The sequence below is a fragment of the Scomber scombrus genome, chromosome 14 (genome assembly GCF_963691925.1).
Source record: "Scomber scombrus chromosome 14, fScoSco1.1, whole genome shotgun sequence".
Lineage (NCBI taxonomy): Eukaryota > Metazoa > Chordata > Actinopteri > Scombriformes > Scombridae > Scomber > Scomber scombrus.
The window spans coordinates 22,047,524-22,063,342 of NC_084983.1; the positions used below are offsets into that span (position 1 = coordinate 22,047,524).

At 38.7% G+C, this 15,819-nt stretch overlaps 2 protein-coding genes across 10 annotated transcripts in view; one reads left to right on the forward strand and one right to left on the reverse strand.

Annotated features, from left to right (window-relative positions):
- The window catches only part of tcf7 (transcription factor 7), a 75,810-nt gene extending 71,131 nt beyond the window's left edge, over window positions 1–4,679 (forward strand). For 4 of the 9 annotated variants that reach the window (XM_062433829.1, XM_062433831.1, XM_062433834.1 and 1 more), the window contains 2 exons: window positions 1,068–1,140; window positions 4,455–4,621. In XM_062433829.1, the coding sequence (XP_062289813.1) occupies window positions 1,068–1,140; window positions 4,455–4,458 (77 nt within the window). In that variant the 3' untranslated portion in view covers window positions 4,459–4,621. Of the gene's footprint in view, window positions 1–1,067; window positions 1,141–4,454 lie in introns of all 9 variants that reach the window. The other 5 variants (XM_062433830.1, XM_062433832.1, XM_062433838.1 and 2 more) reach the window with 2 other exon arrangements.
- Window positions 4,680–7,263: 2,584 nt separating this feature from the next.
- On the reverse strand, window positions 7,264–14,454 carry skp1 (S-phase kinase-associated protein 1). Its single transcript, XM_062433839.1, has 6 exons — window positions 14,323–14,454; window positions 13,541–13,640; window positions 12,489–12,562; window positions 11,540–11,683; window positions 7,971–8,111; window positions 7,264–7,729 (listed from the first exon to the last, which is right to left on the reverse strand). Exons 2-6 carry the CDS (start codon window positions 13,635–13,637, stop codon window positions 7,694–7,696), a joined length of 492 nt encoding a protein of 163 aa, XP_062289823.1. The 5' UTR covers window positions 13,638–13,640; window positions 14,323–14,454; the 3' UTR covers window positions 7,264–7,693.
- Window positions 14,455–15,819: the final 1,365 nt, after the last annotated feature.

The window sequence follows — 15,819 nt, forward strand, 5'->3', positions numbered from 1 at the left end:
ACAAAAGTCAGGTGCCCAAATGAACACTGAAACAGGTTTTACTCTTGCTGTAATCATTCCTCCTGTTCATACTGCCTTTTAAAAGATCCATTACCAATGCACTTGCAATGTAAGTGATGGGTCCTCCTATTAAGCAAACATGTATTTCAAAGTTTATCTGAGGCTAATAAGCCGTCCAAATTAGTCAAATCAAGTGATTTGCTCCAGCAAATCCCTCTTTTTATTACATTCACTCCACTACAGCTCAGCAATGAAACACTGCAAAACAAAAGTTTAACATTGAAAGATATTCAATTTATTTGACTAATATGAATGGCTACAGTCTCCACAGGTCCCACGTAGAGTAGGCTTACTATATGTAAGTAGAGTACTCATGCTTGAGTGACAGCAACTTGGGTTAGTATGTAGCATCAAAAGTGAGAAAATAACTTGTTGCATTTCCAAAGTGAAATGATGTAAATGCTATGCTCTGGTACTGCATGTGAGAGCTCAGTAGAAAAGCAGCTGATTAATGAGCCACTGATGCCATATAATCCTTCATTTCAAAAAATCCAACTCCAATATTTTCCAAATCAAACCAGGCCTCAAACAGAAACATTGGAACATGTATTTCTGGATTTTGGAAGCGCCGACCTCCAAAGCAAAAGCAGTTTATGACGTTATCTTTGTCTGGAAACTGAAGAGCTTTTAAAATCTCGTACTAACGGAGTGTCACAGCACGGCTGCCCTCTCTGCCTGTATCTCTCTGTACATCTGTTTCCAGGATGTATGACATGTTTAACAAAGAAGTGTCTTTGCTGGATGGTTATTGCGGTGGTTGTTGATGTTTTGCTGTGCTACTAACACTTTGACTTGATTGCTTTCTCTGAACGGACAGCACTGTTGTTGCTTTTTTTTCCCTGTCATGACAAGCTCTCGTTCCTCTTTCTTATTTTTTTCCCCTTCCTTCTCTGTCTTTATCCGTGTCCTCCTCTCTAACCTGTGTCCTCTTCTTCTTCTGCTCCTCTCTGTTGTTGCTTTCCCCTCCTCTTCCTCCTTGTTTTGTGCATGCTGTGCATTGTGCTCAGACCCGGGCTCTCCTAAGAAATGCCGGGCTCGCTTCGGCCTCAACCAACAAACGGACTGGTGCGGTCCCTGCAGGTGTGTACCGAACATCCAACCCCACCCACTCCATAGCACCCAGCACTGCCCCCCGCCCAAGCAAACCCCCTCATCTTTCCTCACATCTAACCATCTAACCATCAGTGCATCACTTCCTCATCCTCCCTAATGGAGTCGTAGTTATTCAAACATTTCACAGAGGCGGAGCTGCTCTGAAGGTGGCAAAAATCGAATCAATTTGGTTAAGCTCGTTGGTTTCATCTCACTTTTTAAACCTTTTCATTGATTTTCAGCGTTACTTACCCACCAATGAGATTACGTCTCCTTTAAGAGGAGCTCCGCCTTCAAAGAATGATTGAGAATCCAGTTTGAGCTCTGCATGCCCTTCTGTCACTAACTCACTGCTCTGCACAGAGAAGGTTTACTGCCATTAATATACAATTAGAAATTACAAAATCAACAATTTTAATGTGAGACAATAGGAATTGGGCTCCAAGTATGTTATCAATTGAAGGGAGTAAGTAACAATGTAACTTTGAATTTGTTTAATTAAGAATCAAAATATCAAAATTTCTTCTACTTCTATGCTGATCTTTAAATCTGTTACACCCAGCTTGACATTACGAGGGGATTACTTTTCCAGGGTCAAAGGTCACGCCCAAAACAACCTTTCCTTTGACTTGAGACGAAGCACAACATGTGACCAAAGGTTAATTTTTCTCCTGTGATGTCTCATCTGAAAGGTCACAGGTGGTTCGGGCTCTACATTGCTGTTATAGTTCATGACATCATTCAGACGCTGCAATGTTAATGTGGTTAAAAGGGAGTACCACTTGATAAAGGTGTCAGAGTGGTTAGCTGGTGAGTGTGAACTTGATATCAAAAAGGAAAAGTCAAATGCGTCTCTGCTTCCTCCTTTTTTTATATACCTTTTTATTACAGATTTTAAATCAATACTGCTGAAAAATGGGGCCTTTTTTATGTTGTTCCTGGCATCTCTCTAAAACCTCCTGTCAGATTTATACATTTTCATGTTTAAGCCATAAAATAAAAACTCAAAAATTCCTACAAAGGGGGGAATAAAAGAGCCTTTCAAGTTACAAGGCTACCACCCAACGTGAAGCTATTACAACTTGTCGGGTATTATTGCTTACATAATAACTGGAAATTAAAACCAAATCACAACCACTGTGCTGAAAAGGTCCAACTTATCTTGACATAGCAAAATATTTAAACTTTTGGTTGCCAAATTGAAAAGTGATGCGTCATTAGATATTGCTAGCAGCCGTGTTTCTTTCTTGCTATCCTGTAATTATGAACTAAAGCTGGGAATTTCCCAGTTTTCCCACTTTTAAGCACAGGGTTAGTCTGTCCCAGCTGGAATAATAAGAAGTTATAAAACTACAACAGGAAACTTGATTTAGGGAGTTTAGGATTAATTTAGTGGCCAGATATATCTATTTATCTGCCAGTGGTGCATCCAAACCCACTTAAGGTTTATTTACTGCAGCGGCTACAACATGGATCCAAGAGTATATCATGATTCTTTTTACAACATCGCGAAAACCAAATCTCCGTTCCCTTGCTCTGTAATAAAGCGGAAAATGGTAACAGTTTGATATAAATCAGGAAAAGCGGACCTGTCACCACCTCCGACTGCTCTGTTTCAGTCACAGCAGGAATTACAGTAGACAACAGTCGTCAGTGTCGCAGCAGGAGTCGGGAATCTGTGTGGTTCTGCAGAAAAAGCTTCTACCACCACAGCACTGTAGCAACCCCGTCGTCTTCCCCACCATCACGTCATGGAAATCTGACTCTATGTATGTGTGTGTGTGTGTGTGTGTGTGTGTGTTTCAGATTGAGACAACAAAGGGGGTTGAATGTGGTTAGAACAAATCCTTATCACCACAGCTTAACACACACACACACACACACTCCCTGCAGCTTTGCATTTTGACGCCGTTCTCATGCCCATCTGCTTTTAACTTTCTCCATTCATGCGATGTGGTAACAGGCGCCTTTTGATGGTGAACTCTGACATTTAGAAATCACTTTCTATTGCACTCTTCCTCCCTCTCCCTCTCTCTAAATATGGCCTAGCGCCTTTCCTTGCGGTTAAACCTGGTGACTCATATCATATTCTGGTAATGATCATGGGATCCTGTTAACTGCTTTGATGCTGCACTCAGCGGTACACAAGTCTGCTTTTAAGTACAACACCTCACAAAGCACAGTCATTGCTGTTTGCCGATTAAACAGATGAAATATGTTTGGTCAAGTCCAGGAGAACAGGGGCAGAGAGACAACGGTAACGCCTAACTGCATAGTGCAGTTTCTATAAATATAACACTGTCAGCTCCATCAGGTGTTCATTAATTAATTCTAAGTACTTCATAAAAAATCAAAGTAATATTGTCTATTAATTGTAAAGTTGAGTGGTATTCCCTGCTCTCAAACAAATCATTAAACCTACACAGTGATAGTTCCATAAACCAACATAAATGTAAGATCTTTAGTTCAACATTTTAGCAAATTATTATTTACTGTCCTGACGAGAGTTAGAAGAGAAGATCGATACTGCTCTCATACTTCTGTGTTAACTAGAGTTAAAGCCAGGAGGTGATTAGCTTAGCCTGCTAAAACAGCCAATGTCATTATTGTTGCCAATGTCATTATTGTTTCATAGGAACACGTACGTAGGAAGAAAGAGTTTATCAATCTCATCAGGTTGCCCGGCAACCTTACAGTAATGATACTCTAGAAAGTCACTTCACTTGTCGCTTTTACATTTGTACAGATCAAACTAACAAGATACAACATGTCAACCAGTGAGCTTTCAAAACGTTTGTTGTCATATTGTTTTTAATTTGTAAAGAGCAAGGCTAGCTGTTTCCCCCTGATTCCAGTCTTTATGCTAAACTAAGCTAATCTCCTCTAGCTCCAGCTCAGTGTTTAGCAATATTAATAAATCTTCTCATCTAACTCTCTGAAACAAAGTGAATAACTGCATTTCCCAAAATAATTATACATATTGCTTTAAAGCAGAGCTCTAAAATGTTACTTCAGATTGACTCCAGTGGAAGAACGTTACTCATTATTTTTTTAAATACAGCAACTTAAAAGTGCAATTATTTAGCACAATAGCCATTAAAAAATAACCTTATCCTAAATCTAATCCTAAAATGTATAAATGATAAATGAATCCCTCATATTCAGATATACGTAGACTGACACTAATACTTCTCTGTTGTTCATTATGATCATGTCTCCATGTTCATTGCTGATGACCTCAGTGTGAATGATGCATCCCTACTGAAGCTTGCTGACGTTTACCATCCACACTTTATTCACAGATAACTCTCTCTGACTGTCCCTAGGAGGAAAAAGAAGTGCATTCGCTACCTTCAAGGAGGAGGCTGCCCCAGCCCAACTTCTTCAGATTTAAGTGCTATTGACTCTCCCCCATCCCCTTCCCCAGCCCACCACCGTCTGTACCAGCACCAGCGCCCCCTCTCCCCGGTCTGCTCCCCGCCACCCACCTCCCTGTCAACACGCCTCCCCTTGTCTCCGCCAACGCACACACGCTTACCCCCGGAGCAGTCTGCTGGCAAGCGCAGCGACCTCCATCAGACCGCAAGCAAACACACCCACACACACCTGGAACTGTCCGGCAAGCAGACACACAGCTCGACGACGGCGCTGTCGGCCGCCAAGGCTGCAGGACTTTCTCTCAAAGTGCTTACAGAGACTCAGTGATCACGCCGGTCCACTCAACATCCCTGACCCTGTTCACCTCATCTTCCTCACATGCCTTCATTCTCACATTCATCTACACCCCTGTGGTCCTTTTGTCTGATTACAAACACAGGTGTGACGGAGGGTGGCAGGGTGGTGTAGTGAAGGTGACAGCGAGCATCCACCCTACTGGACTGTCCCAGAGAAAGATACTAGCTGTGTCTCAGTTCAGAGACTGGATCCTCTAAAGTTTGCGTTAATCTAGACCAAATACATCATGAACAGGTCAACAAGGCCTCTTCTTTCTGCTCTGCAACGGTCACTTCTTAAATTAAATATTTAGGCAATCCTCGTCAATTTAAAGTTTGAAAACATGATTATTTTCTCTGTTAAGCGGTTGGTCTATAAAATATCAATCACTTTTAGTCATCATTGCAGCTCTAGAGACAACTTCCTGGTAAGGAACGTGGAAAAATTGATTTAGAAATTGACGAGGAGCACCTGAATGCAGCAGAGTATGAAGTGCCTGTGAGGCTCAGCTGTCTCGTCTACAAGAGATGGTTCTGGTTTAATCTGGCCTGCAGCTCCACTAAAGGATCCAGCCCCTGAATTTAGTGACCGAAACCTCGAAAGTTCCAGACCACACAGTTCTGGTTACACAGAGGCAGAAACACGCTGGAGAATAAATCTGATTCTTTAGCTCCATCTGCTGCAGTTAAACTCAAAGCGTTTATTTCTGCCTCTGAGAAATCATTTGACATATAAAAAAAAAAAACTTCTTCCGCTCCTGCTTTTTTTGTGCAGCTTACCTTGTGCTTTCAGCTCCACGACAATCAAAATGTTTTGCAAATGAGCTCTGTGTTAGATGAGCTAAAAGCTAAAAAAAAAAAAATTGCCATGCAGAGATAAACTTCTAAGAGACTCTTTTTCAGATGTCACAGTGTTGTTACATATTCACTTTTCACCAAATGTAAGGGTCCATAATAACAAAGACCATGCTCTTTCCTCTTCAACAGCTATCACTTTGATATACATTGTCCAGCGTCCATTACTTTCACTCAGACCAAACCGTTAAACCATTAAGAGGGGAGCAGAGACCAACAAGCAGCCAGCCCAACCAGCAGAACATCAGCTCTGCTTCGTTCCATTTTTAGACATTTTTATATCTACCTGTGCAGCTCCTTTCACAAAAAACTACAAAAACATTTACAGCCAGTAAAAAAAAAAAAAGTCTCAGCATTATAGGACAGTGTATTTCCAATTCAAGTTACATTCTTTTAGGCACTTTCAGGCTGTCGAGTCTCTCGCTATATCAACCGTTACATGTTTATTGCATTTCCTCCTCATTTTTGGTATTTTTGTATGAATCTCATGATTTTTTTTTTAAGGTCAGATGTTTTGCTGGTGGGGAAACCCTCGAGAGAGCGAGACGAGGGATTCTTCTTGAAGTCTCTTGGCTGTTTTCCTTTGACTGAACGTTTTGCAGCTCTGTAAACTAATCTGAGACCAAATGGGTACTATTATATAACATTGTGTTGTAAAGTTTTATAAATGTTGGAATTCCCTATTATAATTAAACTTTTATATGTTTTTATGTAAAAAAAAAAAAAAAAGACAAAATGACCACAAAAAAAAGATTGTTAGTTTCTACCATTTCTGAAAGCAATACATTTTGCATTTGTCCTCTTGTGCAGATTTTTTTGATTTTTGGGTCAAGTGTTACTGCAGCAGCGTTCAAATGATATCTTATGTTCTCAATCTGTGCATGTTCCAACATCGATGTAACAAACATACATTTTGACTTAAGAAAAAAAAAAAGGCTTTAAATTTCCTGTTCTGCTTGCAGCTTTAAGCTCAGCTTACAACGCAGTGGACAAACTGTAGGTTGAACTTTTGTACAGCAAAACTGTTTTTCGTCCAGCAGAGAGAGCTCTTGTGCTAGAAATAGCTTGTTTAAATTTGAGGATGTTCACATCAGTAGTGGGCACAATTCAAAGATGCCCTTTGTATTTTTTACGCCTCAAACGCCACTGATGTATTACTTATTTTTTGTTTGATGTATTAAAGTGGTTTAAATATCTCATCCATGTCTGCTGTGGTTGTGAAAAATGAAATACAGGACACTTCAGCACCGGGCAGCTTCAAAACAAAAATGACACACACTGACATTTTTATACGTTTTATTTACTCCTTCAATATGTTTGATCATCCAAAAAGCCAGCATCAGCCTATCTGAGAAGTTTCCAATTCAATACATGAATTAAGAATGGAGTCACCCAACGCTGTGTGACAACACAAGTACTTCAAGTCCAAAGTACTTCAAAAGAAAACAAAAACTCTTCCTTTAAAACAACCTCGTCCTCTATAATCACGGTTTCACAGAACAGATGCATTTACAGAGCAAAAATAAAATATTCACCCTCTCAATTCCATTTTCAAAAAAGCCATTTTTATTTAATCAATTAACCTAAAAGAAAAACATGTCCAGTAAAAAAGACAACCATAGCATTTAATAATAGGGGGAAATATGAAAGGGCCATCTTCTAATCTTTAAGGTCACAAAGCCATGAAATCAGGATTCAGGACTTTCATTTTATGTGAATACTCAACATGAGTGTGTGGAAACAGAAAAAGAGTTTTATTTAAATTAATGACACCACACAGGCAAGTTAAAATGGTCATGCTATCGGTATACAGAAATTAAGGGATGGGATGGGAGGGGGTGGGTGGATGGGTGGGGGGAAATGTGGCTCTAAATATACTAAATGTAAATATTAACAAGTATGAACAACGCCAGTGCAACCAGTTAGCAGGGACAATCCTTTTCAGTGTGTTAGTGTTAGCAGGATCTTCCCGATTACTTCTCTTCACACCACTGGTTCTCTTTGCGTACCTGTGGGCGAGGAGAGGAGGAAACACAACAACAGGGTCAGTTAAAAAATAAAAATGTGAAATGCAGGTTAATTATCAAAACTGTGATCCCTGTGTTATTGTATATAACAGAATTAAAAAAGGCTTCACTTTCAGCTTTTCCATCCTTCTTTCTAAATTCATTATTATTTTTTTTCTGAACTCACATAAGAGCTTTTTTTCTCTTTTTTCTGACAAGACCGAAGATGGGTTGGAATAATTACCTGGGCTTCTTCTTCCTCTGTGAAATCATTTTTGATGTTGAATGTCTTCCTGATCTCCTCCGGGGTTTTGCCTTTGATCATGTTGGCCACCGTCTTGCAGGTGACATCTAACAGGCCTTTGATGTCCAAATAGTTGGCGGCCTAAACAGAAAAACACAACACGTGACATGAAGAGGAGTGGAGAGGGGCAGCAGCGAGAGACACAAACTGTATGGATTGGTGGACGGACTGAGGAGCTACCAGTCCTTTATTCTGTCTGTTGGGAGCTGAGGCATGATGTTAGCAGGCGTTCAGAGCCAAAACAGCCCTGCATTAACACGAGGGGCCCCATTGGTGGAGTCCTGTTGCTTCAGGAAGCAGTGAGGATTATAAGACACTCATTACTATTATAAACAGCTGTGTTGTGTTTCAGAGTTGTCACAACGACGATCATCACAGTCACCAGGTAAACAAAGTCATTGACCAGGAATGTTGTTGCTTTTTTTTTTGGCAAATGCAGCATCTCACCAGATGACGTCAAATTATCTCAATAGAAAAAGATTTGTCAGACATACCTACATTTTAAAAAATTACGTATTTATTTATTTATTTTCTTCATACCAGAGTCCTCAGTCTCAGCAACGTCACCTTGCCAATGCAGTCATCCCGCTTAGTGAATTAACAAATAACCAAAATTCATTACAACATGTATCCCTCAAACATAAATGGAGGACGATTCAAATATATGCAAACTGACAAACTCAGAGTGCCTCTCTTCATCTTTTCATTCTGCGGTTTGCAAGTAATAGTTATACATGAACGGTGAAATATTGATGACAGTTATTGATAAATAAGAAGAAAAAAAACATTTCTGATTAGAGTTCAATCAATTGAAGAACTGACTGATACGGTACAGTACTGATGTTTATTTTGCCATTTTATTTTTATTTATTCTATTCTACTATTTTGCTAGTGTTCATTTCTAGAAAAATGCTAAACAATGTTAAATATACTATACTATATACACACATGGACAAAATTGTTGGTACCCCTCTGTTAATGAAAGAAAAACCCACAATGGTCACTGAAATAACTTGAAACTGACAAATAAAAATTTACTGAAAATTAACCAATGTAAATCAGACATTGCTTTTGAATTGTGGTTCAACAGAATCATTTAAAAAAAAAAACTAATGAAACAGGCCTGGACAAAAATGATGGTACCCTAAACTTAATATTTTGTTGCACAACCTTTTGAGGCAATCACTGCAATCAAATGATTTCTGTAACTGTCAATGAGACTTCTGCACCTGTCAACAGGTATTTTGGCCCACTCCTCGTGAGCAAACTGCTCCAGTTGTCTCAGGGTTGAAAGGGTGCCTTCTCCAGACGGCATGTTTCAGCTCCTTCCACAGATGTTCAATAGGATTTAGATGTGTGCTTTGGGTCATTATCCTGTTGGAAGACCCATGACCTGCGACTGAGACCAAGCTTTCTGTCACTCGGCAGCACATTTCTCTCCAGAATGTCTTGATAGTCTTGAGATGTCATTGTACCCTGCACAGATTCAAGACACCCTGTGCCAGATGCAGCAAAGCAGCCCCAGAACATAACCGAGCCTCCTCCTAGGGACAGTGTTCTTTTCTTGGTGTGTCTGTGAACATAGAGCTGATGTGCCTTGCCCAAAAGCTCCAGTTTTGTCTCATCTGTCCAAAAGACATTCTCCCAGAAGCTTTGTGGCTTGTCAATATGCATTGTGGCAAAGCCATGTCTGATTTTTATTGGTTAATTTTCAGTAATTTTTTATTTTTTATTACCTTTGTCCGTTTCAAGTTATTTCAGTGACCATTGTGGGTTTTTCTTTCATTAACAGAGGGGTATGAACAATTTTGTCCACGTGTGTACTTGTTTAATAAAGCAGCCTTATCAGTGCAAAGTCAGTGAAAAATCCACATAGAGGTTTATTTTCATAAATTCATTATATCGGCCATAATATCGGTTATCAGTGAATTATTTTTTTCTAAAAATCGGTATTGGTTTCAAAGATCCCATGTCGGTCGGGGTCTGATCATAATCTTATCTCTCAGGCCTTTGAGCCATCAGAGCTTGTACACAAGACTGAGATAAAAAAACAAAAAACAAATGAGTTCCACTCTGCTGTGAGCTACTAAACTCACATCCGGTAGGAATCACTGAACCTTGCTTGCACCATTTGCTGTCCACAGCTGAGCTACTTTGACACCCTGGCTCTCTTTAGCATCCTCCTGTTTTGTTCATGTACACACACACACAGCCAGAGGGGGGAACTAATACACCCAAGTGACGGACACGCTGACTTATGTTTCACTTCCTGGAAGCCCACACCTATTTCCCAATCTCTCCCAAGCACTGCTGATGTTACCCTTCACATGCTCCGCCTGTGGCTTAGCTTCACATGCTGCCCTGAAAATCCATTCAAGTCCGAGATCGCTCCTGTGGTTTTTCACCTTAAAACAATCCTTTCAAATCCCTGCTGCCTCTTCTGTGGCAGCTGCCCAAACCACCTATCTTCCAGCTGTTGCTAAGCAACTTTTGTGACTGCACTAACCGAATGGAAAAGCTCGATGCTCCGCCACAGCAGTGAATGAGATAAACAGACCACAGGAGTGGAGGGTCACGGAGGAAATACAGGCATTTACTTTTACAAGCAGATGACAAAATCTTATATATGTGTGTTTTAGTGGTAAATGTATTAAGAAATCAAATTATAGAAAAGCACCAGGTTTTTAGTAGTGTTACATAATTTACTGACACATGATTCTTCCTTAAACAGTCAACAACTTCAGGGGTAAGCTGGGATCAGAGCTCCACTCAGTTCAAGTATCAAAGGTTTTCTTCTGATTGGCCACTTAAACTAATTTTTCTATTAGCAGCTAATAATTTGATCTCTGGCTGTACAGACATGTTTTATGATCTATTTGAACAGTTTTGACTCCAGACTGGATAAACAGCTGGCTAACAAACAGAATAAATGTAACTAAAAATGAACAAATTAGTATCTTTAAAGTCACTATTAAACGTGTACTTTCAATTTCAATGACAATACAAGAACTGCGGAAAATACTGTGTCTAATATTCATCAAATGGTTATTCTGAATTCTGATTATGTTGCACATGACAGCACTGAGGCTCGTTTACAAGAATTAAAGTGCAATCAAAATTTAAAACACACAAAAATTACAGAGAATGATCCGTTTCTACTAAATTTCTACTTTTGGGGTTTAAGTTTTAGTTCCGAACTCAACTTATTAAACCTTGAGTTGAAGAGATACATTTTATTTGAATGTCTCACTGGTTGGGAAACACTGATCGAGTGGGTGTCGAATAACCTAACAAATAATGCGGAGGACAAAAATCTGTTTACAAATTAACATTGTGGAGATTACTGTGTTAACCATTAAGTCTTACAGTTGTGGTTAAAGATCAGATGAGGGTTGAGGGCTGGCATGTGATGGTGATGGTTTTGGTTCAATTTAGTGTAAACCTCCAGGGAAATAATGTATGTAAATGCAATGTAAATTCTAAACAATACTATAAATTGAAGTATTTACCAGAATAAGTTCAAACAAGGTGCCTTGGTCCACTTTGAGGAATTCCTGGTCCCATACAGGTATGTCATCTGTCCTCTTCTCCTTGTTCTCATCATCCTCGGGAGGAGGGGGGTCATCTTTGTGATGAGTGCACCACTGAATCACCTGAAAATAACATACACACACCTTTAACCAAAATAACACTTAACAGAGGTCACAACCAGTCAAATATGTTTGGCATCCATCAGAACTGCATTTTCACACTGGAGCACAAAAAATTTCAACACCACAACAGAACTGTTTCTCTTTTTCTAGAGTCACTGTATGCCTTGTAAACTTTAGAAATAGGTTTATAAAAATGATGCTGTTTAATCTGTACATGTTCTGTGTTACAAGCAGAATAATCTTAAAAACCTTCTTGTTTAAATGACTGCAGCTCAAGCATGAACTTGTAGGACACAGCCTTCTGCTCCCAGTAATGTGATTAGATAAGGATTGATTAGATGGACTGGTAAACAATTCGGCAGCAGCAAAAGGGAATAAACAAATAACTTGTGCTCCTGCATGTGATGTATAGTAAAGTTTTTAGGTGCACCAAGCTAAAATTAAAGATGTTTAACACAACAGATGAAACTCATTTATATCAACATATAAACTATTAGCAACATTAGAAACACCTTTATAACACATTACCATTCAACATGTACAAATGCAACCGAGACAAAAATGTAACATCACAACCTTCTTTTAACAGGAAACCCATCAATATCTAAACATATCTCGGCACACAGTTAGAGCTGTTTATTTAAAGCTAAAGTTAATTTTATTGTCACACCACATCAATAAAAACTTCTGTGCATTGATGATCACCAAAGGTGTGTGTGTGTGTGTGTGTGTGTGTGTGTGTGTGTGTGTGTGTGTGTGTGTGTGTGTGTGTGTGTGTGTGTGTGTGTGTGTGTGTGTTCAGTACCTTCTTGAGAATGGCAGCGTTAACATTAGGGAGGGGAACTGGGTCATCATCTCCTTCATCATCCATCCCCAAATCTGTCCAAGAATCAATAAAATGTCATATAAGGGTCTGTACAAGGTTATGTCTACAAAAAGTGAAATTTGTAATTAATATACAGCTGTTAAAGTGGTAGGGGGGGAAAGGTTCAACATTTAAAAAAAGTTTTTAAAGTGTGTCTTAAAACAACAGTCAGGGGACCATATAAATACTGAAAGGGGTTTTCCTCGCCTTGTACTGACTATTAAAAAATCAATATGAGTGATGGGAGCCAAAATCCACAGTGTGTCCCCAAAGTCATTTTGTGCAAAAATGCTTTTAAAAGTTTATCTGAAGCTTATGTAAGACTTATATCAGCAGTCTGAATTAGTCATATCAAGTAGATATCTGCCACATTTAGGCAACCTGTATCTGATTTAGGACCACATATCAAAGTGATGAAAGTGGCCCAAATCAGAAAAGAAAAGATCATAGTCCATCTGATTTGCACTGTTCATACTGTTATGAAAAAAAAAAAAATCTGAGTCACATATGAGGAAAAAAATAATTAAAAACAAAAACATATGGGACACTTTTGCCTGCAGACTTAACATAGCCTTACAGTCTTTTTAACATCAAATTCCCTCTTTGTGTTTTACTGCTGAGCTGAGGTGGAAGAACAGTAACAAAAAGAGAAACAGACTAATATTGAAAGACATCCAGTTGATATACAATATACATTGAGTAATGTGGATGGTTGAAACTTCATATTAGCTACAAAGAAAGCTTTTAAATACATTAAAATACAAACATTTTGGCACAGGAGGCGGCTTGTGGATTTTGCCCCCCATAACACACTGTAAATGCATTAAGGCCTCTTCTAATGTCAAGTATGATTAGTGGGAATGATCATGGCAAGAAAAAATAGTTTCAATGTTCATTTAGGCACCTGACAGATGTTTTTTTTGGTAATTGTAAACCCATGTCTTTAAGTCATTCTGTAAGGTGACACATTATGATGATTTTTAGAGTTGTACCTTCTAACATGGTCTTGATGGTGACAGACTGTTTGGCTATCTCCACGTCCACCTCAAAGATTTCCCCATCTGAGCTCTGAAGTTTTATTGTGGGCATTATCTGTAAAATGAAACAAAAAAAGATCATTCAAAAAACAGCAGCTACATTGACAAACTGAAACCTAATGTGATTATCAAGCAGGGTGAACTCACATTGACAGCTAACACTACCTGAAGCTAATTACCGTGATGGCTACTTAACAAACCGGGTCCGTTTAATCCCGCCATACACAGCTAATCACATCACTAATAAATTAACTACAGCCTTAACAACAAATATAGTGCGCGTTTAAAGATAATTTAACACAAAATCAACTAAACCGACAAGTGGTTATCGTTTAAGTGCTAGCCAATAGCAGGCTAACTAAAGTAGCTAGCCTGCTATTGGTTTTTGCTTTGTAAATTTGACTTTAAGAGGTGCTCGTCTGTGTATAAAACCAGGGTCAGTGTGTTGAATGCTGGTTATAATATCTGTCTTGTGTGCTTATACATCCAAAACACAACTTGAGTGTTGCTTAATTACTGCGCTTAAACCCGCAGCTAGCATTACAATGCACAATGCTAGCCTGTTAGCTTTTAGCACCGTGCGCTGACAACGAGGCCTCCTTAGCAACTGGAGCTAGTCGAGATAAAAGACGTAAACAAATTGGTGAAACAGTCGACTTTACCCAAAATTGCCACATCAGATTAACAAAAATATGCAACACCAAATAAAGCACATTAGTCTTTGTGAAACTACGTACCGTGAATGTTTGTTTTACTCAAATCCAGAGGTGAAATATTCCTCTGTAGTCAACAGCAGCACGGCCTGATAGACGCTGAGGCTCTGAGCACTGACTGGAAGTCTCTGGATCGACCTGAGCTGCTGCTGCTGCCCGGGGCTGACGCTCGCTCTGTCGGATTCAGAGGGAGGGGAGGGGTGGAGGTGGGTACTGCGCCCTTTTTGAAATGATATGTGTATCTTTATATTATTATTATTATTAATATTATTATTATGGAAACATGTACTGTTTGTAATAGCTTTATATTACAATTATTTTATTGGCTCAATTGCATATTCATAAAAGCAAATTTACAGGTAAAAAAAATAATAACTTTTGGCTTTTACAAAGGAGGTCAAAAAGTACATTGACTCAATTAGATTTTTCTCTGGTCCAAAGGCCTTAAAAACACTGAATGAATGTTTTTCTGTTTAAAAACTAAAGATGCTGGAGGAGGGAGGGGGAGGGGAGAGGAGGTGGGTACTGCGCCCTTTTTGAAATGATGTGTGTATCTTTATCAGCTGCCATATTGATGAATATTTAATATTATTATTTTGGAAACATGTTGGTCTACTGTTTGTAATACTAGAAGATAACTTTTAACCTTATAATTTGATTGACTTTACGTCAAACAGTACATTTACTCAATTTGATTTTCCTCTAATCCAAAGGCCTTACGAACAATGAAGTTATGCTTTTCTGTTTAAAATCTTTATATGAAGTGTAATTCCAGAGTTTGTTTTCATTTTACTTTTCTCTTGAAATAATATGTGTATCTTTATCAGCTGCTAAATTGATAAATATCTAATATTATTTTGGAAACCTTTATGGTGCTAGAAGATAACGTTTCATTTTATTGGCTAAATTGCAGTAAATCAGTAAAAGCAAATTTACAGGTAGTTTAAAAAAATAAAGTAGATCAGAGTGTTATGTGGCCCTGAAAAGAGATTATGAATTTGGCAGAATATCTCTCTGCTGTCAGAGATAGAAAGCAGAGACAAATCTGAACCAAGTACAGGCTCAGGGACCACAGTTGACAATCAAAAATGGACCATACAAAAAATCATGGCAACCACCTAACAACAGAATGTGTGGTCACTTTTCAACAGAGATGCACTTCCTCCTACAATGTAAAACATTTAGTGAATTGAGATATGAAATAAGGATATAGGATAAATTAATATATGTAATTTATATTAGTTACGATTCCCGCTGCAGCATTTTGAACCATCGGAAGTCTTTTAGCTTGTGACAAAGCTGAAAGCAGAACACTACAATAATCACAATTAAGTAATATTGACATGAAGTAATATTAATCTATGTTGTCCACCTATTGTATGTGTATAATGTGACATCTAAATGTAGTGTACTGTAATAATTTAAGATACCACAGAGTGGCGCTTTCTCCTCATAACAGACCCATTGGAGCTGATTCAATGATGCTTTCAGATGCTCCTCGAAAATGTTCATTCCTGAGAT

Excerpts from the sequence above, each read along its gene's own strand:
- skp1 (XM_062433839.1), bottom strand. The coding sequence starts at position 13,637 with ATGCCCACAATAAAACTTCAGAGCTCAGATGGGGAAATCTTTGAGGTG. Across the intron at positions 11,684-12,488 it reads ACGCTGCCATTCTCAAGAAG|GTGATTCAGTGGTGCACTCA; the intron begins GTACTGAACACA and ends TGTTATTTTCAG. Across the intron at positions 8,112-11,539 it reads CCTTGTTTGAACTTATTCTG|GCCGCCAACTATTTGGACAT; the intron begins GTAAATACTTCA and ends TTTTCTGTTTAG.